We start from the raw sequence: 23047 nt of genomic DNA on the forward strand, positions 1-23047 counted from the left end.
CACCAGCTGTTCCCTCTGCCAGGAGCACCTTCCCCAGATGGCTCACTCTCTCACCTCCTCCAAATCTTTGTTCCACTGTCACCTGTGCACTGAGGACCTCTGACTACCCTTTCAAAAACTGCAGGCTGCCCCGCCTGTTCCTCTCCACCCACTCTCCTGCTCCATGTCTCTCCATAGCACTCATCACCTCGAACATTCTCCATCTTTGCTTTTTTGTTTGTTTCTGTCTGTCTCTCCCTCCACAAGGGCTTGGACCTGGCATTCTCTCCCCAGCATCTGCTCCTTGCCTGGCACAGAGCAGGGGCCTAATAACTCTTTTTGAATGAATAAATGAGCTGGCTGGGGGCTCAGGGGGTGGCCAGTGCTCCCGGCTCCTACAGGGCTCAGCCCTGAGCCTGGCATGGGTGCGAGGGGCGGGGGTACCTGTGCAGGGCTGCTGGGCCCGGGCCTGGTCCCCCTCCAGGTGCAGGGCCGTCAGCAGAAAGCAGCCGCCCCCCAGGGCGAGGACGAAGGTGCAGCACAGGAAGCTCTGCTGAAGACTGAGAAAGCGCTGCAGGTAGGAGTCGGGGCGCCCGGCCCGCAGGGCGCTGGAGAGCTGCGAAGGAGAGAGGCTGGGTCTGCAGGGCCCAGCGGGCCAGCCTCCAGGCCTAGCCTGTGCAGTGTTCCCCTAGACCTCCCCCCAACACACACTTAGGCACACCCGGAGCCCAGCCACCCACCCAGCCTTACAAGTCCAGTGAGGTAGGGGCTGCCAGCGTCTCCCAGGATGTGGCCCACCGTGATCTGAAGTGCCTCTGCTGTGCCCCGGCACCTGGGCACCACCACGGACTGCAACACACAGGAGCACCAGGGGAGCTCCCTGAGCGAGGGCAGAGCGGGTGCTCCCTCACACCCACCTCCTGCTCCCACCTGCCAAGGACCTGCCTGGAGGTGGGACGGGCTGGCCAACTGAGTGGCGTGGAAGGGAGTCAACACCCCCAGTGCCTGAAGCCAGAACATCAGGCCCCTCCAAGGCTCAGGAAGGCTCCCCAGTCCCCCAGGATGGGTAGGCCAAGGCCCCTGATGAGGGCCACCCTCTTGATGCTTTGCTCTTGAACCGGGCAGGGACCAGGCATGGCTGTGACAACAGTAATGGGGCATCCCAGCTCCAGGGCCCAGGAGACAGCAGTGCAGGCTGGCAGGGTGAAGGGCGGGTGCACAGCCAAGTGTCTGCATGTGTGGGCACCTAGGCGGGTGGCACAGAGGGCTCAGCCCTTCTCGCAGGAAATTCAAGCCCCCTCTGGGCAGAGAGCAAAGGCAGCCTTGCTGGAGAGGCCCACACGACTCCGTGGAAGAGGGGAGAGAGTTTAAGAAGATGAATTCTGGAGTCAGATCATCTGGGTTCCAATCCCAGATCCCCACTCACTAGCTGTGTGACTTTGGGCAAGTCACTTTACCTGTCTGTGCCTCAGTCTCCTCATCCCGAGTGGGGATAACAATAGCACCTTCATGGAGGGTTAGGTTCATGATCATGCCCGCCTGTGGTACCCGGAGCCTTCATGTGGACATCAGACGGAAATAACGTTCTATGACTCCAGGAGGCAGAATGCTTCCAGGCGTTCAAACATGCTGTGCCTTCTGCCTGGCAAGCCTTTCCCTCTCCCATCTAGCTGGAGCATCCCTATTTATCCTTCAGGACTGATCTTTGGGTCACCTCCTCCATGAAGCCTTCCCAGAGTTCAGGTGCCTGCCCTGAGCTCCCACAGCCCCTGTGTGCACCCCTAACTGAGTGCACGTCCCGCACAACTGGGAGGGGTCTATCCTTGTCCACCTCCCCTTACCCCTACCTTGTTTGGGCAGCAAACCTCCTGTCTAATTTCTCTTGAGGTCCCTGAGGTACAGCAAGGTGCCAGGCTCAGAGGGGACTAGCTGAAAGTTTGCCAACTAAATAAGTCAAGTAGAACCGTATGGGAGACAGGTCCCAGGAGAAACCCTGCCAGAACCCAGGGCTGCAGCGGGGGAGGGAGGGAAGGAGGGAGGGAGGAGGGGGTTCAAGCAGAAGCCACACAGTGATGCAGTCCCAACATGGCAGCTGCAGGGGAGCCTCCCACCCCAGAGCCTTGACCCCAAGACATAGGTGCCTGTAATCTGAGTCACCAGAGAATAACAGCAATGACAGTAATAATTACTAACGTTTGTTAAATGCTTCCTGTATGCATTTTATATATCCACTCAACCAACCCGTGAGGGAGATGCAATTATTATCCACGTGTTACAGAGAGGAAACCCTCCACAGGGAGGGAAAGTAACTTGCCCAGGGTCACCCAGCCAGGAAATAGCAGGGCTGAGATTTGATCCCAGGCCTCCTCCAGGGTCTGACCTTTGACCACTCTGCTGTTAGGAGCCTTCCCAGCAATGTATAAGTGTTTGTTACAGAACATCGGGAAAACGCAGAGAAGGATAAAGAGGACGAGTTCGTCCGTGGCCCTGCAGACAGGTCTCTGGCAGAGCGCGGGGAAGGCCTTCATCCCGGGCAGGGGATGGAGGCAGCAAAGGGGTGGAGGCAGGAGCCCAGGGACAGGAGCTGCAGGATAGGGAGGGGAGCCTTGTGGGGGGCAGGGCAGAGGGTGACTGGCTGGTCCCGGGGTCACTGGCGCTGAGCCACTCTGCCCAGGTGCTGAGAGGAGCGGAGATTCCCACCCATCACCCAGACTTGCCAACAGGCCTAAGAAGGAACTGACCACAGCTTTGCACCTTCCAGAAGTGCTTCCTTCTCACCCCATAATTATGTGATTACTAACTGGTGGTTCTGGGGAGAAGGGCAGGGCCTCCCAGAGGGTGGGCCCTGAATGTCCAAAAAAGTCCATGCAGGGGCCAGGGCTGCTCGGACCCTCGGAATAAGGCCCAAACAGGCTGGCCCCTTCCTCCCCTCCCAGGAACCCCAACCTGCTGGGCCTGGACCAGCCCCCGCTGCCAGTGGCAGGAGAGGCAGGTCTCCCCCAGCCTGTTATGGGTCCCCGTTGTCTCCATATAGCCATGGGGCCAAGGCTGGGACCTGCCAGCAGCTGGAGAGCCAGCGGGTAATTTAAGAAGTTAGAGGCTTCTGGGTTCCTAAAAATCCAGGCTCACTCTATTCTGAGACAAAAACACCTCAGTTTTGACTCTCCTTTCTTAGAAGAGCTGTTCCCTTTATAGCCCGGGGCATAGCCAGCACCAACCAAGGGCCTGCAGAAAGGCAGGGTCGCAACCACCACGTGCAGACTCCTCGGCAGCCTGCCTCCTGCGTGCCTCACTCAGCCCTCAGACACCCCTGGGAGGGGGAGACAGACGAGCCAGCGAGCAGACGGCTACCTGGGGGCAGAGGGCAGGGGAAGCATTGAGACACAGGCGGAGGGAGAAGAGGAGGGTGATGACCCGCCAGAGGGAGGGGAAATCTGCTGAGGAGGTGGGAGATGAGCCTGGTGGCTGGATTCCCGAACCCCAGAGGACAGACCTGGGAGAGGCAGTCAGTTCCCCCTCTGCTCCACCCCTCACTGCTGGGGGCGGCTGAGCCAGCTGTAGGCCACCCCAGGAGGAGCCCGGACAGACAAGTGGGTTGGGAGGCAGCTGGAGACCCCATCAGTGGGTTTGGGGAGGCAGGGTGCTCAGCCTGGGGGGATGCAGCCTCAGGAGACACAGTGTCAGCATTCCAGGGAGCAGGACCCTCTGAGGCCCAGCCGGGCTAGGGGGAGGCTGCTGGAGGCGGGTCAGAGTTGGGCCTTGGCTGTGACAGAGCCAGGTCCTTTTCATCAACAGAGCTGCCAGGAGGCAGGGGCTTCTCAGGGTCCAAGGAGTGAGCTCCCATCAGAGGGGTATGTAAACAAGGGGGTGGACTACACCGGTCAGAAGTTTGCAGAGGGTTCGTGGAAGGGGAGCTGGCTGCGCTAGACGAGTGTTCTCCAAGTATGCTCTGAGGATCATCGATGTCAGGATCACGTGGGAAGCACTAGAAATGCAGGCCCCTGAACCCAAACACAGACCCACTGAATGAGGCTCGGAGGCCCCAGGGCCTGGAAGCCGATTTGTAACAGGTTCCCCAAACCTGGTTCTTACACTCAGTGAAGTTTAAGAACCGCTGGACCAGAGAGCTCCTGAGGGCTCTTCCCCAGAGAGAATCTGGATTCCCCTCCTTGTGGGTAAGCGGATCAAAGACAGCAGTGTCCCCAAGACAGGACTGACACTGAGGACAGCGAGCCCACTCTGCCCCCTCAGGAACAGGCACGATGCAGGGAGCAAGTACCAGCTCCTTCATCCTTATAGCCACGGCCAGGGTCCCCGCCCAGAGAGAGCTCCTGTGCCTCAGGAGCAAGAGCAGAACAGCAGATGGGACCTTCCTGCACTTTCTGCCACACCCGGTCCCCACAGGCTTCCCATCCCTGCCCTGCTTCCTCCCAGCCCGGTCCCATCCCCTGCTGGCCCTCTCTCCACTTCTTCCCTTCCTGCCCTGGCCCTGCCCCGCCCCCCCCAGGCTGCTCCCGTCTCACCTCTAGAAAAGCAAAACCAGCTTCCTGGGACCCTCTGCCCACTCCAGCCCCCATCCTCTCTCTCTTCCCCGCTCAGCGCAGCTTCTTGAGGAGCTGTCTCTGCTCAGGGTATCCTTCTTCACCTCCCGCTCTGTCCTCACCCGGCTCTGAGCCAGCGCCTGCCCCTCCACTCCACAGACCGGGCCTCCACAGCCTGTCCCCCGCCTGCATCTGCCCGAGACCCCTCCCTCCTCGAGCCCATCCCTGTCTCTGCCAAGGTACCGAGCGCCAAGAACTGCAAGGACTGGTTCAGCTCCGACCACCAAATCTTTGGCTACGTGGCTTCAGGAAAGGGGGAAGGCAGGGGAAGGTGGGCAAGACCTCTTGGGGAGACAAGCCTTGCTGAGATGAGAGCTGGAGGCCTCCAACCCAGGGAAGGACCATAGGGAGCACAGGGTAGGCTGGATCACATCCAGCCTGGCCCCCTGGGCAACTCCGGCCAGCTCCCCAGACCAGACAGATGGGTGAAACTATGGCTGATCAGCCTCACAGGTCCTCCCCTCCTCACCACATCCCTGCCCCCAACACACACACAGCTCTTGGAAGAGCCTGGCTCTACCAGGTTAATCATTGTCAAAAGCACAGACGCTGGGGGGACATGGGCAATCTTCACATATCTGCAGGGCTGTCATGTGGAAAAGGGAGCAGCACACGGGGCAGGCGGGGAAAGAAGGAGGGGCAGGTGTCAGCTCCGTCTGAACCTCCAGAGACAGAGAACGGGCCATGGAGGTGGGGGGCGGGGAGTGAAGCTCCCTGTGCCTAACAGTGGGCCCCTCACTACCCAAAGCGTTTGCCAGCGCTTTCCCGTTCGCGGAGGCCTTCCCCACGGACTGTCTCGCTCACCCTGCCAGGCCAGTTATGATCACCCCTTTTCATAGACAGGGAAACTGAGGCCCAAGGCCATTCAGCAGGTCTGTAGCTTTGTCTGGCCGGAGCCCAAGTCTGCTTCTGGAGGTTGGAGAAGACCTGCCAGGCCTGCAGCTGATACACCCACCCAGGAGTCAAAGACGGGGCAGCCCTGTCTACACCCACTGAGCCTGGGCCAAGGGAGGGGGCAGAACCTCTAGGCAGGGAGTGTTCAGCAACAGTAGTGTTCAAGCAGGCCTTGTTGGCTTATCAAATGACTACGCCTCCCCATAGCCCTGCCACACTCAGATCCCAGGATGCAAGGGTTTCCCCAGGAGACGGACCTCGAGAAAGCGAAAGCTCTGCATCGGGTCAGCGCCCAGCGCGGGCGGGGCATGCTCTGTGCCAGGCCTGCACAAAAGCTTCACACAGGTCACCTCGTTTCGCCCCCACGACGATCCATGAGGTATTTCCATCCCCATTTTCCACCCGGGGAAACCGAGGCTCAGAGAAGCTCAGACACACCAAGTGACTCGCCTGGGTCACACACAGCCAGTAAGTGGTGGAAGAGGCAGGGCTGAAACTGTGTCTGCTTCCTGAATCCAGGTTCACCCTCAGGACAGTGCTCAGCTGACGCCAGGCCACCCTGGGTCCTCTGTGCCCAGCACCGGACAATGTAGGCTGCCAGCAGGCAGGAGGGGGGCTCTCAGGGTGCCCCTAGGTCTGGGACCCCATGCTATCCACACGAGTACAGCCCGGCAGTGTTCAAAGTCCCTCCTCCATGTCTCCTAGGAGTCAGGGAGGCTGGATGGAGAGAGTGAGGCTCAGGGAGGGCGGGGCTGACTCTGGACCTAGCAGAGTCGTGTGGTCGGGACAGCATCAGTCCTCATGGCAGCTTGAGCCAGCCGCTTGCCTTGCAGCCTGTGACATGGGAGCTGGGGTGGCCTGGACCCACCTGGGCTCAGTGGCAATAGCCCCAAGGTCTGGCATCCCCATCTGCGTGACCAGAGTGGAGGCCAAGGAGCCTGCTTGCTGAGTGTGGTCAAAGAAGAGGAACGGAGAGAGCCCCGGAGTCAAAAAGCCTGGGCCCCAGTCCTGGCTTAGTGACTCTGCATGCTGTGTGACCTTGGTCCAGGCACCTGGCCTCTCTGAACCTACATTTGCTCATCTGCAAAATGGGGGTGATGGTCAGAGGAGATGTTTGAGGGTGTCAGCGAGGCCGTGGTCCAAGGTAAGTGCTCCATGACCTTGGTCTCCTACCCCGTAATCTCTGAAGCACCCCCACCACCAACCTCCAGGTCACACAACAGCAGAGACTCAGCCCTGAGCTGGACAGACTCCAGCTCCCCCTGCTCAAGAGACCCCAGGACCAGCCCCCCATTCCAGCCCCCACACCTACCAGCAGGATGTCAGCAACCACTGCCCAGTTACAGGACAGAAGCAGCTCCCCAAAGGCCAGGAACACCTGTGGACAAAGGGCGGCCAGGTGAGGCTCCCCAGACCTCAGTCACTGACCCCCCACACTGTCGCTTCCCACCTGGGGAGACGGAGACTGAGGCTGCGCAGAGGAGGGCACTGTTAAGACTTACTGGGGTGGGTGGGTGAGGTCCGGAGCTGTTTCTCCAGTTCTGGCAGCCTCGATGGGAGATAGACCTTCCCATCTGGGCAGGCTGGCAGGCACGACCCAGAGTGGAGAACAGCACTCTCCCTGAGGGATGGCCCCCAGGGCCCAGCCCTTGAGGTCACCCGTGGGGCCCCAGGGGACCATAGGCTACTTTCAAAGGTGGGAAACAGACTCTGAGAGGAGAAAGGCAAGGCACTGCTCAGGGCTGGCCCCTACTCCTCTGTGTTCCCCTAAGGCTGTGGATACTGATAAGGTGTCTACTGTGTGCTTGCCCGCCTGCCCCGCCCAGGCACCCCGTCAACAGCCCCTCCCAGGCCGTCCCCGTCCCAGACCCCCAGAGAAGGTGGGGAGGCAAGCAAGGCCGTGACAGTGAAACGGCTCCCAGGGCAGGGCCAGGGCTTGTCTGAGGCCACCAGCTGGCCCAAGCCAAGCCAGCCTGGAACCAGAGGCTGCCGGCCCCTGTCCAGCACCCACCTCCTGCCCCGGGCCCCTATGGGGTACTGTGCCCTTGTGTGCCCAGCCCCTGCCCTGCCCCATGTCTGCAGTGACTGGAGGTAGCTGTGGGCCTGTCTCTCCCTGAACCCCCCACCTCGTGCCAAAGGATTAGGACAATCCTCACGCTGCTCACTCAAGAAGAGTCTAATGAAGCAGCAAGGAGAATAAAGTCTCATTTCTCAGAGCTTCTAAGAGCTTATTGCTGGAGTGGAATTAGTCATTCCTGGAGTCACGGGGCTCTGGCTCCCAAAGGCCTGCAGGCACCCAGGAGAGAGGAACCGGAGGACCACTGTTTGCATACCTACTATGTGCCAGCCACATCCACTTGCACCTGTCTAACCTCTCAGCCACCTCATAAGGCAGACATCATTACACCCATGCCACAGACGAGGAGACTCAGGCCCAAGGTCACACGCCAAACTTTCAGCGAGCCCCTCACCTCTGCGGCTGGCCCTGGGCAAGGTGAGGAGCAGGAGGCTGTCGGGAGGGGGCCTCAGCAGCCATGGTGCCAGGTGAGGCCGGCACGAGGGAAGTCAGAGGAAAGCCCAGGAAGGGGAGGGCCTCCAGGTGGAGGTGGCGCTGAGCAGAGCCCTGAAGGATGGGCAGGATGGGCCGATAAGAGCCCCGAGGCCACCAGACAGAGAACCTTCGCGAGCAGAGGTAAGGAGGCAGTGATGCACCCACTGTGCAGGGTGAGGCAGGAATATGGCCCAGTGCTGCCAGGGAGGGCAGAATGGACCAAGGAGGGGGAGGAACTGTGTGTCTTCTGGGGCTCCCCGCACTCAATCTGGGGGACCTTTGAGGGCAGGGTGGGTCTCCCTCCTGGCCTAGGGCGTGGGGCTGGCACCCACAGGGGTGGAATCAGGAAGTCACTGGCGGGCAGGCGGCAGGTGGGGCCCAAGCAGGCTGCAGACCGGCATTCCAGCTTGACAGAGTCTGCCTACCCGGCCTCCTGGGGCCACACAGAAGCCCTCACTTGCCTCTTGCCCAGACTCTGCCTCCACCTGCACTGCCAGGCCCTGCCCCCAACACCTGCCCCTCCCCTTCACGCAGTGGGCGCCAGCCAGCCCCCTTTTCATCTCTGCCCTGTCCTCCCCCACCCCCCCACACCCACAGGACATACTGAAATATACCTTTTCCTTCCTCCAGCCAGAGCAGGGTGGATCTCAGCCCCAAAATAGAGCCGATCAGAGGGAGGCCGCAGCCACAATGGGGCCTTTCAGGAGAACAAGCTGCCCAGGATGCCAGGTTTCCTCAGACACACCTGGAAACGGCCCGTGACACCAAATCCCGTCTCCACGCTGTGGCTTGGAGGGGCGAGGGGCCAGCGGGCAGCCGCCTCCTAATCCCATAATTACCGAGGCTCCTGAGGCAGCCGCCTGCCGGGGCCCAGGGAGGGGCTCCCCAACAAAGGGCTGTGACTCCTGGGGTGGACGGGCCCCTGCCCTGCCCTGCCCTGCCACAGGGTGACCCTGGGGAGGTCACCTGGCTCTGGGCCTTGGTTTCCCCAACCGGACAACCATAGGGTGGCCCTGATGCTCTGCCAGCCTCCTCCAGCCCCAACAACCTGAGCTGCTGAAGCTGGGAATCTCCTTGGCACTATTTGTGTTCCCCCCAGGCTGCGTGCAAATTGGGTCTCAGAGAGCAGTGTCTTCCATGACCAATTAGGACTTGGGTTCCACAATTAAAAAATAAAAACACAAAGGGCCCTGGGGGGCAGTAAAGTCACCGTGAGGAATTTCGCGCACTGTTCAAAGCTTCTCCCACATGGCTGCCTCAGCCCACAGTCCCAGGCGCCTCCTGGACACCATCCCCTGGAAGGCCACAGGCACCGCTCACTGACCAGGTCCTCACACCCATTCTCTCCTCTGGTTCCCCCACCCCGACATCGCTGTCCTCGCCCGGGGTGGTTGAGGCAGTCAGGACACAGGTCCCAGGCATAGACTGGCTGCCAGCAAGATGCTGAAGCTGCTTCTTCCCTGGGATGGCCGGTTGTCCCCTGTCACTCAGGCCAGACACAGGGAGGGGGAGGGGAGGCTCCCACATGCCTTGTTCGCCCTCCCACCCCTCCAGATTCCTGTCCCTTCTGCATCCTAAATGTCCCACAAATCTGCTCCCTCCTCCCGTCCACTGTTGCTGGCCGGTCCAGGCCTCCTCCCTCTCTCTCTTCCTCGCCAGTTTCCCAGGCCCCACCATCCCTCCTGACGCCAGCCCTGGAGGGGACTTCCGAAAGGGAAATCTGACTGTGCCCTTGTCCCCTTAGCGCCTGTGCATGCTTCCCTGCACCCTGACTTATTCCCGCGGGTGACAGGGCCTGGGAACACTGCCTGGAGCCTGAGAACCCTGGAGCCCCTCAGCCCCTGGCCTTTTCCATTCCAGGCTCAGGAGGATTTCCCCCTCGAGCTGGGACAACGATGATGCATATCCCTGGCTTTAGTCACCCCTGACCAGAGAGGCATGCACACATACAAACGCATGCTCACACTGTGACGCATGCACATGCACTCACACACACACACGCAGCCACACCAGCATGCACAGACACGTGCATATGCAAGACCTCACACATCCCTCATGCACAGGGGCTTCAACACACGTGCACACTCATGCACACATCCATGGACACTCATAACCTGGGACACACACACAGGGACTCACACAGCATAAGTATATGCATATGCAGGTAACAGGTAAGACATTCAAAATATTACAACATGTGTGGCAAGAATACCAACCAACCAGGCGTTGACTGTAAACACTGGTACAGGCTTGCTCGGGTGAACTAGCTGAAAACAGCCTGGCATGGACACGTGCACACTGGTGGTTTCATAATATGGACAGCAAGTTGTGCACACACAATCATACATGCGCACACCAGTATACATGTACACAAACATGCTCATGCCTTTGCACTCAAGCACCCACCACATGCACACAGATGTACACACACTAATACACACCTCTCCTCGTGTACACCTGCACACACAGGTAGGCATGGGCAGGGAGTGGAAGGAAAGAGGGGGCACCTGCTACAGAGAAGGCTCAGCCCCTGTGGGTGGAGGGGGCAGTGTCTTCACCTCGGTCCATCTCAGTCTTCCACTTGGGCAGTAAGTGATCTCTGAACTGCAAAGAATGGATCCTGGGCCCCACCAGGAATGGAGAAGGCAAATGTCCCCCCGTCCCGGGCTCACAGAGACTAGGGTGGAGCTAGGACCCCATCCTCCTCTTTCAGGGATCAACTCCTTGCCCAGCATGGCTGAGCCACTCAGGACACAGGCCCCAGGCACAGACTGGCCGCCAGCAAGCTGCCGTGCTGGCTGGCACGCTTTGCCCCCTGGGCCTGCCAGACTATAATTGCAGGGACTGGCTTCAGGGCATAAGGGCACCGCCCAGCTCCGGAGGCTGGCAGCAGCCTGACAGCCTGGCAGGCAGGCAAGTGGGGAGTGAGGCAGTGAGGGAGCAGAGCTCCGGTGTCCTGGAGAATTCAGCTGAGACTGTGGGCTCTCCTCATAGGCTCTGCTGCCCATCCAAGCAGAGACACCTGCTAGATCCTGGCAGGGAGGGGCCCTCAGAAGAAGGGCGGGTGAGCCTCTCTTCGCCCCTCTCAGGCAGTCCCTGGCAAGGCTGGTTACTCCAGCCCAAGATGCGAAAGAAAAAGGATCTATCCAAGAAGCCCCCCAAGGGCCAAGTCTAGGAAGTGGTAGGGGAGCCACCCAGAGCTGCGGTGCCTGCACACTCCAGCTGTCTGGGCCACCCACAGGCGGGAGAGCAGATCCCACAGCCATCCCCAGAATCCTTAGGGGACCCTGACTGCAGCTATGGTGGACACACATCCTAGCTGATCCCTGCCAACTCCCTCGCAGGTTGGGCAGATCCTGGGCCTCCAGCCCTGGTCCTTGCCCAGGAGTCTTCAAGGCTGAGAAGGGCCACATCCCCTCCAGGATGTAAAGGCCTCGGTGACAGCCAAGCTGACTCTGCTCTGTGTGGGGGTGGCCCCATCCCTCCTTGGGTGGGAAGGGAACTCGGAGTTATGACCTAGCTTGGGCTGGAAAGAGCCTTAAAGATCATCTGGGCCAATTCCTGTGTAAAGATGGGGGATTGAAATTGCGTCACAGACTTCCCTTCTCCCCAAAACTAAAAAATAGTTAAGTCAGAAAACACTGTTTTTCACCAAAGAAAAGAATAAAACCTAATGAGATAAGCACTAAATATTGGCAGCCAAGGGAAAAAACAGACGATTCCAGAGTAGAGAGTATAGCCCTTCCCGGCTCCCCCTCCCCAAAGCTATCCTACAAAACCCGTGGATCTGGAGGGAAATAAAAAGAGTGGGGTCCTTTCTTCCTGCTCCTCACTGAGAACCAGTGGGACAGGCTGCTAGGGAGAAATGGGCAAAAGTGGAGAAAACGAACAAGGACTCTAGTTCCTGACTCCACTCCAGGCCTGAGCGCAGCCCTCATCCCAGACGGGGGTCCACCTAGTAATTAAGTAGAATGCACCCTGTGATGGAGCATTTACCCAAATCCTAGAAGACAGAGCAGAGCCCAGGTGTTTGAACAAAGACGTCTCAGGGCCTCACCTGAGCCCTGCAATTCCCTCAGGTGACAGAAAACCTAATGTTCGGCTCTCAAACTGCAGCCCCCTTGGAGAAGAGAATGGTCACAGGGAAGGCTGGAGGCGAGTCAAGAACAGAGTCACCCACACTGTCAAAGCAAATTCAGTTTCTGAGCAGAGCTGCCCACACCCAGGCTGGGGGAAAGCATTCAGCACAGAAACTATGCAAATACACAGAAAGAGGGAAAGAGAGAAGTGAGGGGGAGGTGGGGGTAAGGGAGAAGGAAAAGAAGGAAGCAAGGAAGGAAGGAGAGAGAGACAGAGAGAAAGCGGCGAGAGGAAGAAGAGAGAATGGGAGGTAGGAAGAAAAAACAACCCAACCTAGAAGACAGATGACAGGAGAAGGAGCAAAAAGAAATTCCTTCTAGTTGCTTCAAACTATATTGAACATTAATTCAATAAAGAAAGAGCTCAAAGATGAAATGAACACCCAATAGGAGGAGATATAAAGGGAAATGCAGATGTAAGGAAATAAATGAGGCAGGGGCAGGGGAGCAAAACAGCAAACAACATTATTACAGAACTAGTAAATTAAAAACAGCCAGAAACAGAATAGACATCAATGAGGGTAGAGCTGCTGATGAAGAGAAAAGCCTTGACATAATCCCACTGACTGACGATTTTTTAAAAGACAAAGAGAAAAAAGCATTTAGAGAGAAGTAAATGACATGGAAGACAGATAAAGATGACCTGGGCTGGGACTAGGGTGCAGCAAGCCAGGCCCCTAGGGCTCCAAATTTAAGGAGGCGCTCACTCTTGGGGTTGCACAAGTGCAGAGTCTGTACCTGAGAGTGGGTGCCTCCTTAAATCTGGGGCCCTAGGGACCTGGCCTGATGCACCCTAGCCCTAGCCCTGAAGATGATCTGACACAAGTAAAAAACCCAACAAATAAACAAACGTAAGAAATCATTCAAAGAGATAAAACGGGGAAGGAAGATAGTCAGACTGATTCAAGAATACTGTTTCAGGGGGCCGGCCCTGTGGCTGAGTGGTTAAGTTCACGCACTCCGCTTCATCAGCCCAGGGTTCGCCAGTTCAGATCCTGAGCACCGACCTACACACTGCTAATCGTGCCTTGCTGTGGCAGGCATCCCACATATAAATAGAGGAAGATGGGCACAGATGTTAGCTCAGGGCTAATCTTCCCCAGCAAAAAGAGGAGGATTGGCAGTGGATTAGGTCAGGGCTAATCTTCCTTGGGGGAAAAAAAAATTCTTAACGAAATCTACCCAGTTAGGAGCTGAAGCAGAATAAAGAACTCAGGAGTGACGAATCTATGTGAACAGACTCATAATGAGCATCGCATCTTTTTAAATCTGGGACTATACTGTCCAATAACTCTGAGGATTATGCTTAGAGAGTAGGCTGTGAGGGTTAAAAATCTAGAAAACATAAAAATAATAGTACAACTAACATCTATCAGGAAGTTGGGGAGAGAAGAAGAGGGGAAGGATGAGAAGGCTGGCGCTCTCTTTCATGGTTGGGATGCATCAGTGAGTCCAAACTTTTAAAATTAATTTGAGGTTCAACACTTCCTTTGATTTCACTTCAGTTTCTCCAGGTAAATTCACGTAAATTAATTACACACATTGTATGAGTCCATTTACATGAAATGTCCAGAATAGGCAAACTATAAAGGCAGAAAGCAGATGAGTTGCCAGGGGCCGGGGGAGGGGCAGGTTGGACGGAAATGTGGAATGGCTGATAATAGCTATGAAGCTTCTCTCTGAGGCAATGAAAATGTTCTAAAATTGATGTAGTGATGATTGCACAATTCTGTGAATATACTAAAAATCCCCGAATTGTCCATTTGGAATGAGTGAATTGTATGGTATGTTGATTATATCTCAATAAATCTGTTTGCAAAATTATACGATCATATGACCCCAGGTTAATAAAAATATCTCTAAAAACATAAATCTGTGTATCTGCACAGAGAGAGACGTATAGAATGATGGTCACCTAATTAAATAACAAAAGCGGAAGCAAATAGGCCAAGATGTTGAGTAGTTAATCTGTGGGATGAGAACATGGATCATTGTTATTTTCTTTGTGTTTTTCTGCTCATGCTTTTGTTTTTAAATTCCCCCCGAATACAAATAGAAAGGTCATTTGATACAAGGTGGTGGATTGAATTGGTCCCAACTCTTGGCTGCCGTGTGGCAGAATGCTGTGCCCACGTCCAGGGCAGGTGGAGTCCCCCAGAGCTGAGTCCTTGGTCTGTTTCTCTTGGCTCCTGCTCCTTGCTCCCTTGTGGTCTCTTTCAGTCTCGTGGCTTTAAGTAACCAGCTGGACCTCTCTGCTGAACTGCAGACTCATATATATCCAGCCGCCTCTTAACACCTCCAGTTGAAAGTCCTAAGAGGCATCTCAAATTCCACAGTCTAAAAGTGAATTCCTAATCCTGCTCCCTCCAAAACCAAAACCCTGCCCCTCCCTCCATCTTCCATCTTTGTAACCCGCAACCCCTTCTTCCGCTGGTTCAGGCCAACACCTCCGGAGTCATCCCAGACTCCTCCCTTTCTTTCACACGCCACACCCCAGCCTTCAGGAAATCCTGTCGATTCTATTTCCAAAATACACCCAGAATCTGACCACTTCCCCACACTTCCTACCCTGGTCCAAGCTGCAGTCATCTCTTGCCTGTGTTACTGGAAACCTCCCAATCAGTTTCCCTGTTTCTGTCTTTGTCCTTTTTCGTGCTATTATCAACACAGCAGCCAGAGAGACCCTGTTGAACCACATGGCAGATAGTTACAAAACAGCCCCCAATTAATCATGCTTCCTGGCCTTCACCCCCTTGTAGAGTCTCTTCCCACAGAGAAACGGCACTGGCCTGACACCTCACTCTGACCACCAAAACAAGTCAGAAGTGACACTGGGCAGTTCCCGGCCTGGGCCTTAAGAGTCTGCAGCTTTCACTTTTGCTTCCTGCCCTGAGATTGCCACTCAAGACTGGTTCAGCCTAGTGGACAATGAGAGGCCACCCAGAGGAGGACCAAGGAGCCCCAGCCGACAGCCAGACATGAGTGAGGTCAGCTTGGATGTTCCAGTCCAGCCAATCTGCCAGGTGAAGGCAGCCACATGAGTGAGCACAGGTGTAACCAGCAGAAACCATCCAGCCAACCCACAGAATCATAAGAAATAATAAACCATGGTTTTAAGCCACTAAGTTTTGGGACAATTTGTTACACAGCAATAGTTAACTGATACAAACCATAAGTCAGATCATTTCACTTCTGCACTAGAAATCCTCTAGCGGTTTCCCATTTTACTTAAGTTTGAAGCCAAAGTCATTGCAGACACAGGCCCCTACACTGTCTGCACCCCCACTGCCATCACCTCTGATGGTCTCTCCTCTGCTCTCCCCTGGTTCGCCCCACTCCAATCACGTTTCCTCAAACCCACCAGACATGCTTTCCCCCTCAGGGCCTTTGCACTTGCTGTTCCCTCTGCAAGGAGGGCTCTTCCCTGCCCCACCCTCATATCCATGTGGTCCTTCCCTCACTTGCTTTAGGTTGTTACTGAAGCATCATCATCTCAGTGAGGCCTCCCTTACCACCTTGCCCTGCCCCTGGCCCTCTTCTTGTCCACTTTCCTTGCTCTGTTATTCTCCACAGAACTTGTCCCCATCTAACATACCGTTTATTACATACATATTTTTGCCTGTTTTGTTCAATGCTGTATCCTCAGAGCCTGGAACAGTGCCTGGCACACAGGAAGTATTTGGAAAATATTTGATAAGTGAGGGACCATTTCTGCTCATCCTGCCTCCCAGCCACCTCCCCACGGCCTCGGCTCTGCCCCTTGAAGCCTCTGCTCCCTCAGCCTCTGAGGCCCAGCAAGGGTTTGAGGGTGGAGACTCAACCCCCGCCGAGGTTTCTCACCCGTGAGACTGGAAGAGCAGCATGGAACAAGAGAACCCTGGGGGGCCACACTTGCGGGGGCTTCACAGCCGCGTGCGCAGACACCCCTCCCCACAGTGTTGGACATCAACAGGACCCAGAGCACGGGGGAGGAGAAGCCCTTGCACTGTGGCAGACTGTAGGTTCCCATGACGGCCACTGCAGTATTTCCACGTGCTCTTTCAGATCGCTGTTAGTCCCCATCGAAGGACTGGATCCATTTTCTCTCCCCGCGAATGTAAGCCAGACTCTGTGGCTCAAGTGAGGAATAGAATGCAGTGAAAGTGATGCTGTGCAGCTTCCAAGGCTGGGTCAGAAAAGGCAACACGGCTTCACCTGGCTGGCTCTCTCAGGGCACTAGTCCTTGGAACCCAGCCACCACGTCATGAAGAAGCCCAGGCCACATGGAGTGGCCACAGGCAGGTGTTTCAACCAGTAGCTCCAGCTAAGGTTTCAGCCAAGAGCCAGCATCAACCACCAGACAGCCCCAGCCTTTGATGATCCGGCCCTCACATCCCGCCTAGTTAACCCCAAATGGGAAAGAGATGTTATCCCTGCCCCCAACCTTGCAAAATAAGTGTTTCAAGCCACTAAGTTTCACTACATATCCATAATAACTAGCACAAGCACAAAAGTTCATTTAGCTTCTCCGTGAAACCAAGAGGTAAAGATGAGCACTCCCATTTTATAGCTGAGAAAATTGAGGACCCGCAAAGTCGAATGTTGCCCTAGCTCACACAGCTAGTAGGTAAAGAAGCAGGAACAATGTCTAGGTCTTGCAGACGCCTCAATGCCCATCCCCCGACTCCTGCCCCTCCATCTGGACCACAAGGCCCACCCAAGGAGGGACCAGGCAGTGTTCAGCCATGTCCTCCAAACACCAGGCCAGCGACGGCAGAGCCCCCTGCCTTGGGTTCAGTTCCTCCTCTGAGCACAAGCGCTTTCTCCTCTGAAGGGCAGCCACTCTGGGAAGAAGGCCAAGCAAGAGGGTGAGAGCCAAGACCTGCTGTGCGTGTCTGGATCCCAATTAACAGCCGAGAAGTCCACTTCCCCTGCCAAGGGGACTGGAAGGAAGGAAGAGACGGAACACTCTGCACCTGCGGGTGGGCCACAGGGCACGGGCTCCCCCAGGGAAGGCCCAAGACCAGACTTTATATGCCTAGGAAACCTCATCGCCATGAAACATACAGCACGACTTGGCCCCTACTTCGGGAAATTTGGAGGCAGGCACACGATGCCGCCAAAAACCCCTCCTTTCCATGCAGTGCAGCTCCAGCCACAAAAGCAGTGAGGGAAAAGCTAACTCGGCTGCAGACACTCCCGTGCGCACACATCACACACAATTATCTACTTCCCCTATACACGTGTATGTGCACAGATATATATACAAAACAGCACACGTGGACACACTCATATACACGGTGCATATATAGAATGAATATACATGTATATGCAATACACATATAGCACGACTGCACAGCCCCACAGAGATGTATATGCACAAGAGCACACGTATCCACACTCATATTCACACACCTGAATGTATTCACACTCAGATGCATGCACACATGCGCACATTCCCATGGGCCCTTCCCAAGAAGCCCTGTCACTTTCCCTGGGAGCCTGTCAATCTCCCCAGGACTTTCAGAGAAAGTGCAGGAAGAACTCTGGTTCCTACAATCTGAGATGGTGAAGGGATGGATGGACTGACGGATGGATGGCTAGACAGATGGAAGAGACTCAAGTAACTCTTCCTGTTTTGAAGCTATTTTGAACAGGTCAATTCCTCAGCCCCCTTTGGATGCCCTTTCTGATACTGACCCTATGGTTCCCCCAAACCTGGTGACAATCCTTCATGGTGGACTGAAGGCAGTTCTACCGGTTGAAGTTTTAGGGGTGACGTCATGACCATGAACACCAGACTCCTGTATCCAACTCTCTACTAACACCTCCACTTGGATGTTGGCCTCCCACCACAAACTCAGTATCTATAAAACCAAGCTGTCAACTTGTCCCCCAAAAAACCCCACTGCTCACTTTCCTCTCCCAGGTCATGGCCTCTCCCTCCTTCCAGCTGCACAGACCAATATCCTAGAACTCACCTTTGACTCTTCTTTCTCTCATACTCTGCACCAAATCCATCAGGAAATTCCAAAAGCTCTACCTTTAAAATACATCTATAATCCCACCACTTCTTACCATCTCCACTGCTGCCACTCCTGTCCAAGGCCATCACTGCCACTTGGATTATGGCAGTAATCTAACTCTTCTCTCTGCTTCTGCCCTTGACTCCCCACCCCAAGTCTATTCTCAACAGAGAAGCCAGAGTGACTCTATTAAACATAAGCCAATCACAGAAAACAATAGAGACAAATCAATAAAACCAAAGTTGGCAGAAAAATTGACAAACTTTTAGTTAAACTGACCAAGAAAAAAGGAGAGAAGACTCAAATTGCTAAAATCAAGAATGAAAAAGGGGACATTACTAACAACATTATAGAAATTAAAAGGATTATAAAGGAATAGTATGAACAATTGTATGCCAACAAATTAAATAACCTAGACGAAATGTATAAATTCCTAGAAAGTTGCAAACTACCGAAACTGACTTAAAAAGAAATAAAAGCCTTAATTAACCTATAACAAATAAATATTGAGTCAGTAATCAAAAAACTTGCCACAAACAAAAGCCCAGAACCAGATGGCTTCATTGGTGAATTCTACTAAACGTCTGAAGATGAATTAACAGAAATCCTTCACAAACTCTTCCAAAAACTGGAAGAGGAAGAAACACTCGTCAACTCATCCTGTAATGCCATTACCCTGATTCCAAAACCAGACAAAGACATCACAATATTCCTTATGAATATAGATGCAAAACTCCTCAACAAAATACTAGCAAGCTGAACTCAGCAACACCTAAAGATGTTTATACACCACAACCAAGAGAGGATTGATCCCAGGAATGCAAGGTTGGTTAAACACACAAATAGCAATCAATGTAATACACCATATTAGCAAAAGAAAGGACACCCACATGATCATCTCAATGGATGCAGAAAACATAAGTCGGATCTCCCACTCCTCAGGACAAAACCCCATCTCACTTTCAGGAAAAGCCAGTTCCACCTGATGCCCACAAGGCCCACGTGATCTGGTCCCCATCACCTCTCTGTCCTCCTCTTCCTCTCTCCCTGCACTTCACACTCACCACAGTGTCCTTCTGGCTGTTCCTCAACCCACCAGGTATCCTCCTGCCTCAGGGCCTTTACGGTTGCTGTTCCCTCTGCCTGGAACTTGCTCTCCTAGATATCCACGTAATTCACTCCTTCACCTCCTACTGGTCTCTACTCAACACCCCCCTTCTCCATGAGGCTCCTTTGGTCACACTACATAAAATTACAGCCTTCTCCCCCAACCCCCGCACCCCACTATCTCCCTTCTCCACTCTATTTATCTTAAGCTTTTATTATCTGAAATATTGTGAACTTTACTTATACATCTTGCCCGTCATCTCTCTCCCCAACTAGAATGTGAGCTCCCTAGGGACAGAGCTATTTCAGTCTGCTTTATCCACCACTATATCTGTGGTATTTAAACTAGCCTGCCCCTCTACAGGCTCTCAATAAATACTTGAATAAATGAATGACTGCAAATAGCTGGTTACTCAATCATTCACTCAGCAGGCAGTGATCACCCCACCCCACCCCAAGGGCCGGACACCGTGCTTTGGACTGAGAAAGATTGGAACCAACCGGGCCCAGCTGGGAGAGGGGGCAGAGAATAAGTGACCACGCCCCGAGGAAGACAGCGCTGAGGAGAACGGAGGATGGAGAGGCTGTCAGACCCAGCAATCAGAGAAGGCTCCGCAGAGACGTGGTGTTCCAGCTGGCCCTTGAAGGCCCAAAATGATTTGGGCTGAAGGACAAGGGGTGGGGGAAGAGGGAACAGAGGGAGTGCCTGGGTGTGGGAAGCATGGGGCATGTCCTGGGAATCAGGAGGAGACCCACACGGCAGGACTACCTGGGGGATAAGCCTACTCAGGTGGTCAGGGCAGTTCGTGAGGGGCTTTGAATGCCAGGATGAGGAGCTGGACTTAGTTCCAGAGGCACCAAGGAGCCACGCAAGGCTTTTGAGCAGGGCAGGTCCATGGCATCCCTCTGGCGGTGTGGGAAGAACAGATCGTGATGGGTGAGCAGGAAGACAAGGAGACCAGGGAGGTGGCTCCCGGAGCAGTCTGGAGAAAGAAGGCCAGGCGCGAGCCAGGACAGGAGAGGGGGCCCGAGAGAAGTGGGCAGGTTGGGAGGTGCTACGGTTTAATGGCTGGCATTGGTGTAGGCAGGGGGGAGGATCCGGAACCTGGATCTCGAGTCGGAACATCCAGGCGGACCTCAGAGCATGGAGGTAGGGATCCAGTCAGGAGGGCCGGAAGGAACCGCCCCACGTCTGGAAGGCTGGAGTCCTGGCCGTGGGGAGTCAGCGCCGCTGGGTATCACGCCAGGCCCAAACACGAGCCACAGGGAGGGAGCGGCTTCCCAGCATCCTGGCCCTGCCCGCCTTCCTGCCCCTCAGCCCCTCACCCCCCGGGGCAGGCCTAGAGCAGAGTTTCTCCAGCTGGCTTTGCCAGCCAGAGCGCAATGTCACTTCTAGATGAGCCATCCAGCTCTGGAGATGCGCCAGGCTGCAGAGGGGGGACAGCTGTGTCCCCAAAACATAGCCAAGGAGCTGCCTCCCAGAGCCAACCAAGATAGTGGCAGAAGCAGAGCTGGCAGGGGGTCCGCAGCCCCAGCCAAGGCAGGGGCAGCCTTTGATGGGGCCTCCATCTGCCTGGGCCTCAGTCCGCCTGCAAGGTCAGGCCCCTCTAGCCCCCACCGGCTGGAGACGATGGTCCCAGTCACTCTTCTGCTCCCTCAGCCAATAAGCATTAAGGCACTTATTAGCGCCTAGTGTATGCCTGGCTCTGTTTCTCTCCCATGGGGGTGACAAGGGTCAGTAAGGCATGAAGGACACAGACCTTGGAGTCTCCGGGGCTGAGTTTGAGTTTTGTCTGTTGCTGTCTCTGGGCCTCAGTTTCCCAATCTGTCAAGTGGGGATGAGAAAAACCCTTCACCACGAGGGAAGTCAGAAGAACTAAAGAAGAGCAGGTGCAGAGGGGAGTGCTAACAGGACTTCATTCTGCAGGAAGCACAGCTGACGCCCAGCCAAGGCTGAGGACTCGGGTGAGAGGCACCCACACCCTCAGAGAGGCACCAGACACACCCCCAGGGCTTGGAGAGAGAAACGAAACTGTCCTGTGTGTTTCCCAGCTCACAGAGAAGAGACCTGGGGAGGATTTATTTGAAGAGCGAGAAAGCCAAGGGAGGGGCTTCAGGCAACCCACCCACAGAGAGGACAGTGCATGCCAGGAAGGAGCCTGGCCTTTCTCCGTGGCTGGACCTTTGAGAAATGCTGACCCTCCTGCGCCAGGGCCACCTGGGGGGTGTCCACAAAGGGTGTCCTCGCGGTATCTCAAAGCTTGTCACCTGGGAGCATGAGGATGCATGAGGGCAGAAGCAGGAGTGGCCGCACCTCCCGAGCTCATTCGGGTGTCAAAGGGACACCAAGGGGAGACTGGCTTGAGGGTCACGAGAGGGAGGCCCACAGGTGCCCGCCCAGGGCAACAGGGTCCAGCAAGAAGGTGTTGGAAGGGCAACGCCTGAAGGGGAGAAGAGGGGAGCAGTGAGAGGACAGAGGTGCCGATGTCACCTGCCTCAGGGAATTGGACAATGCAAAAGCCAGGGCCGGGGGCCAGAAAAACCCACAAAAGTGCCCCCAAGAGAGGAGTCAGCCAGCATCTGCCAAACGCAGGGCACCGACAGTCAACAAAAACAATTCCAGACACGAGTGATACTTGGCTCATTTCCAGTCATCCTCGCCTGCCCAGCCCTGGAGGGGTCAGGAGCTCCAGGGAGGGTGGTGTCGGGATGAGGGATGGAGATGGAACAAGAAGAATCGAACCAACTAGAGCTCCCCCCTCCCCAACGCAGTTTTCTGGGCCTGGATAGAAGCTTTATTTGGAAGTAGAACCAAAGTTTTGGTTTAAATGGGACCAGGCTTTTTAGTTCGTGAGTGTGACTGGAAAAGCTATGGGACCTGGCCATGGGTGGGAGACCCACCCAAGCCAGCAGGAGAACGAAAGCTGTTACTGATTTTCTTTCCAAGTCCAGCCTGCTCAACGAACCCCGCACACACACGCAAGGGCATCCGCGTCTGCTGTGGTGGGTCCCCAGGACCTTGGAACCAGGGAGGGGGTGGTGGCGGCACTGGGGCCCATCTAGCCAGAGCTGGGCTAGTGCCATCTTCCCAGGATCAGTGGCCCCTTCCCATTCGGTGGGACAGGCAGGGCTGGGGCTCTGGGGAGCCAGGGACGCTGGTGCACACAGAGATTCACGGGATCTCATCCCTGCCCTTCAGGCTCTCTGTCTATGGACACAGCCCCACCCATACACCAAGGTGCCCGAGGGGACCCAAACACAAGCAGAGCCCAGGCAGGAACGAATTCTGACGCGAGGATGGAGTAATCTGGAAAGGCTTTTGGAGGAGGTGGCCTTTGAGCTGGATCTTGCAGAAGGAGAAGGATGTCAGGATGCACAAAAGAGGGAAATGGTGGCCATGGCAGAAGGAATGGACACAACCAAAGGCTGGGGGGGTGAGCGCCTGTCGTTGGTACAGCCAGAGTGTGAGGTGCATGAAGGGAGGTGACGGGATACGGATCTGGAAGACGTGATATTATCATGATGGTCACCTTTAAAGCAGTGTCTGCACCAACTATGACCAAGCTGGGCCTCGCTTTCCTCATCTGTAACCTGAGGAGAGTCACCCTATTTCATCTCGGGCTCGCAATATGTCCTGGGAGTAAATGAGTCCCGTTATCTCCAATCAAAGCATTAACCAGGAACTTAGAGGGCACACTTCAGAGTCAGAAAGGCTTACGCTCTCCCTGTTCTGCCCCTTCCTAGCTGTGTAACGCTTGGTAAGCCTCAGTT

The 23047-nt window shown here is 55.3% G+C and overlaps 1 protein-coding gene across 4 annotated transcripts in view; it reads right to left on the reverse strand.

Moving 5' to 3' along the window:
- SPNS3 (SPNS lysolipid transporter 3, sphingosine-1-phosphate (putative)) overlaps nt 1-23047 on the reverse strand; it is a 42947-nt gene that overhangs the window by 868 nt on the left and 19032 nt on the right. For 2 of the 4 annotated variants that reach the window (XM_046676464.1, XM_046676467.1), the window contains exons 9-11: nt 6787-6852; nt 730-828; nt 424-595 (exon numbers count right to left, since the gene is read on the reverse strand). In XM_046676464.1, the coding sequence (XP_046532420.1) occupies nt 424-595; nt 730-828; nt 6787-6852 (337 nt within the window). The remainder of the gene's footprint in view (nt 1-423; nt 596-729; nt 829-6786; nt 6853-23047) is intronic. The other 2 variants (XM_046676465.1, XM_046676466.1) reach the window with 2 other exon arrangements.

Source organism: Equus quagga, chromosome 11 (assembly GCF_021613505.1).
Source record: "Equus quagga isolate Etosha38 chromosome 11, UCLA_HA_Equagga_1.0, whole genome shotgun sequence".
Taxonomy (NCBI): Eukaryota; Metazoa; Chordata; class Mammalia; order Perissodactyla; family Equidae; genus Equus; species Equus quagga.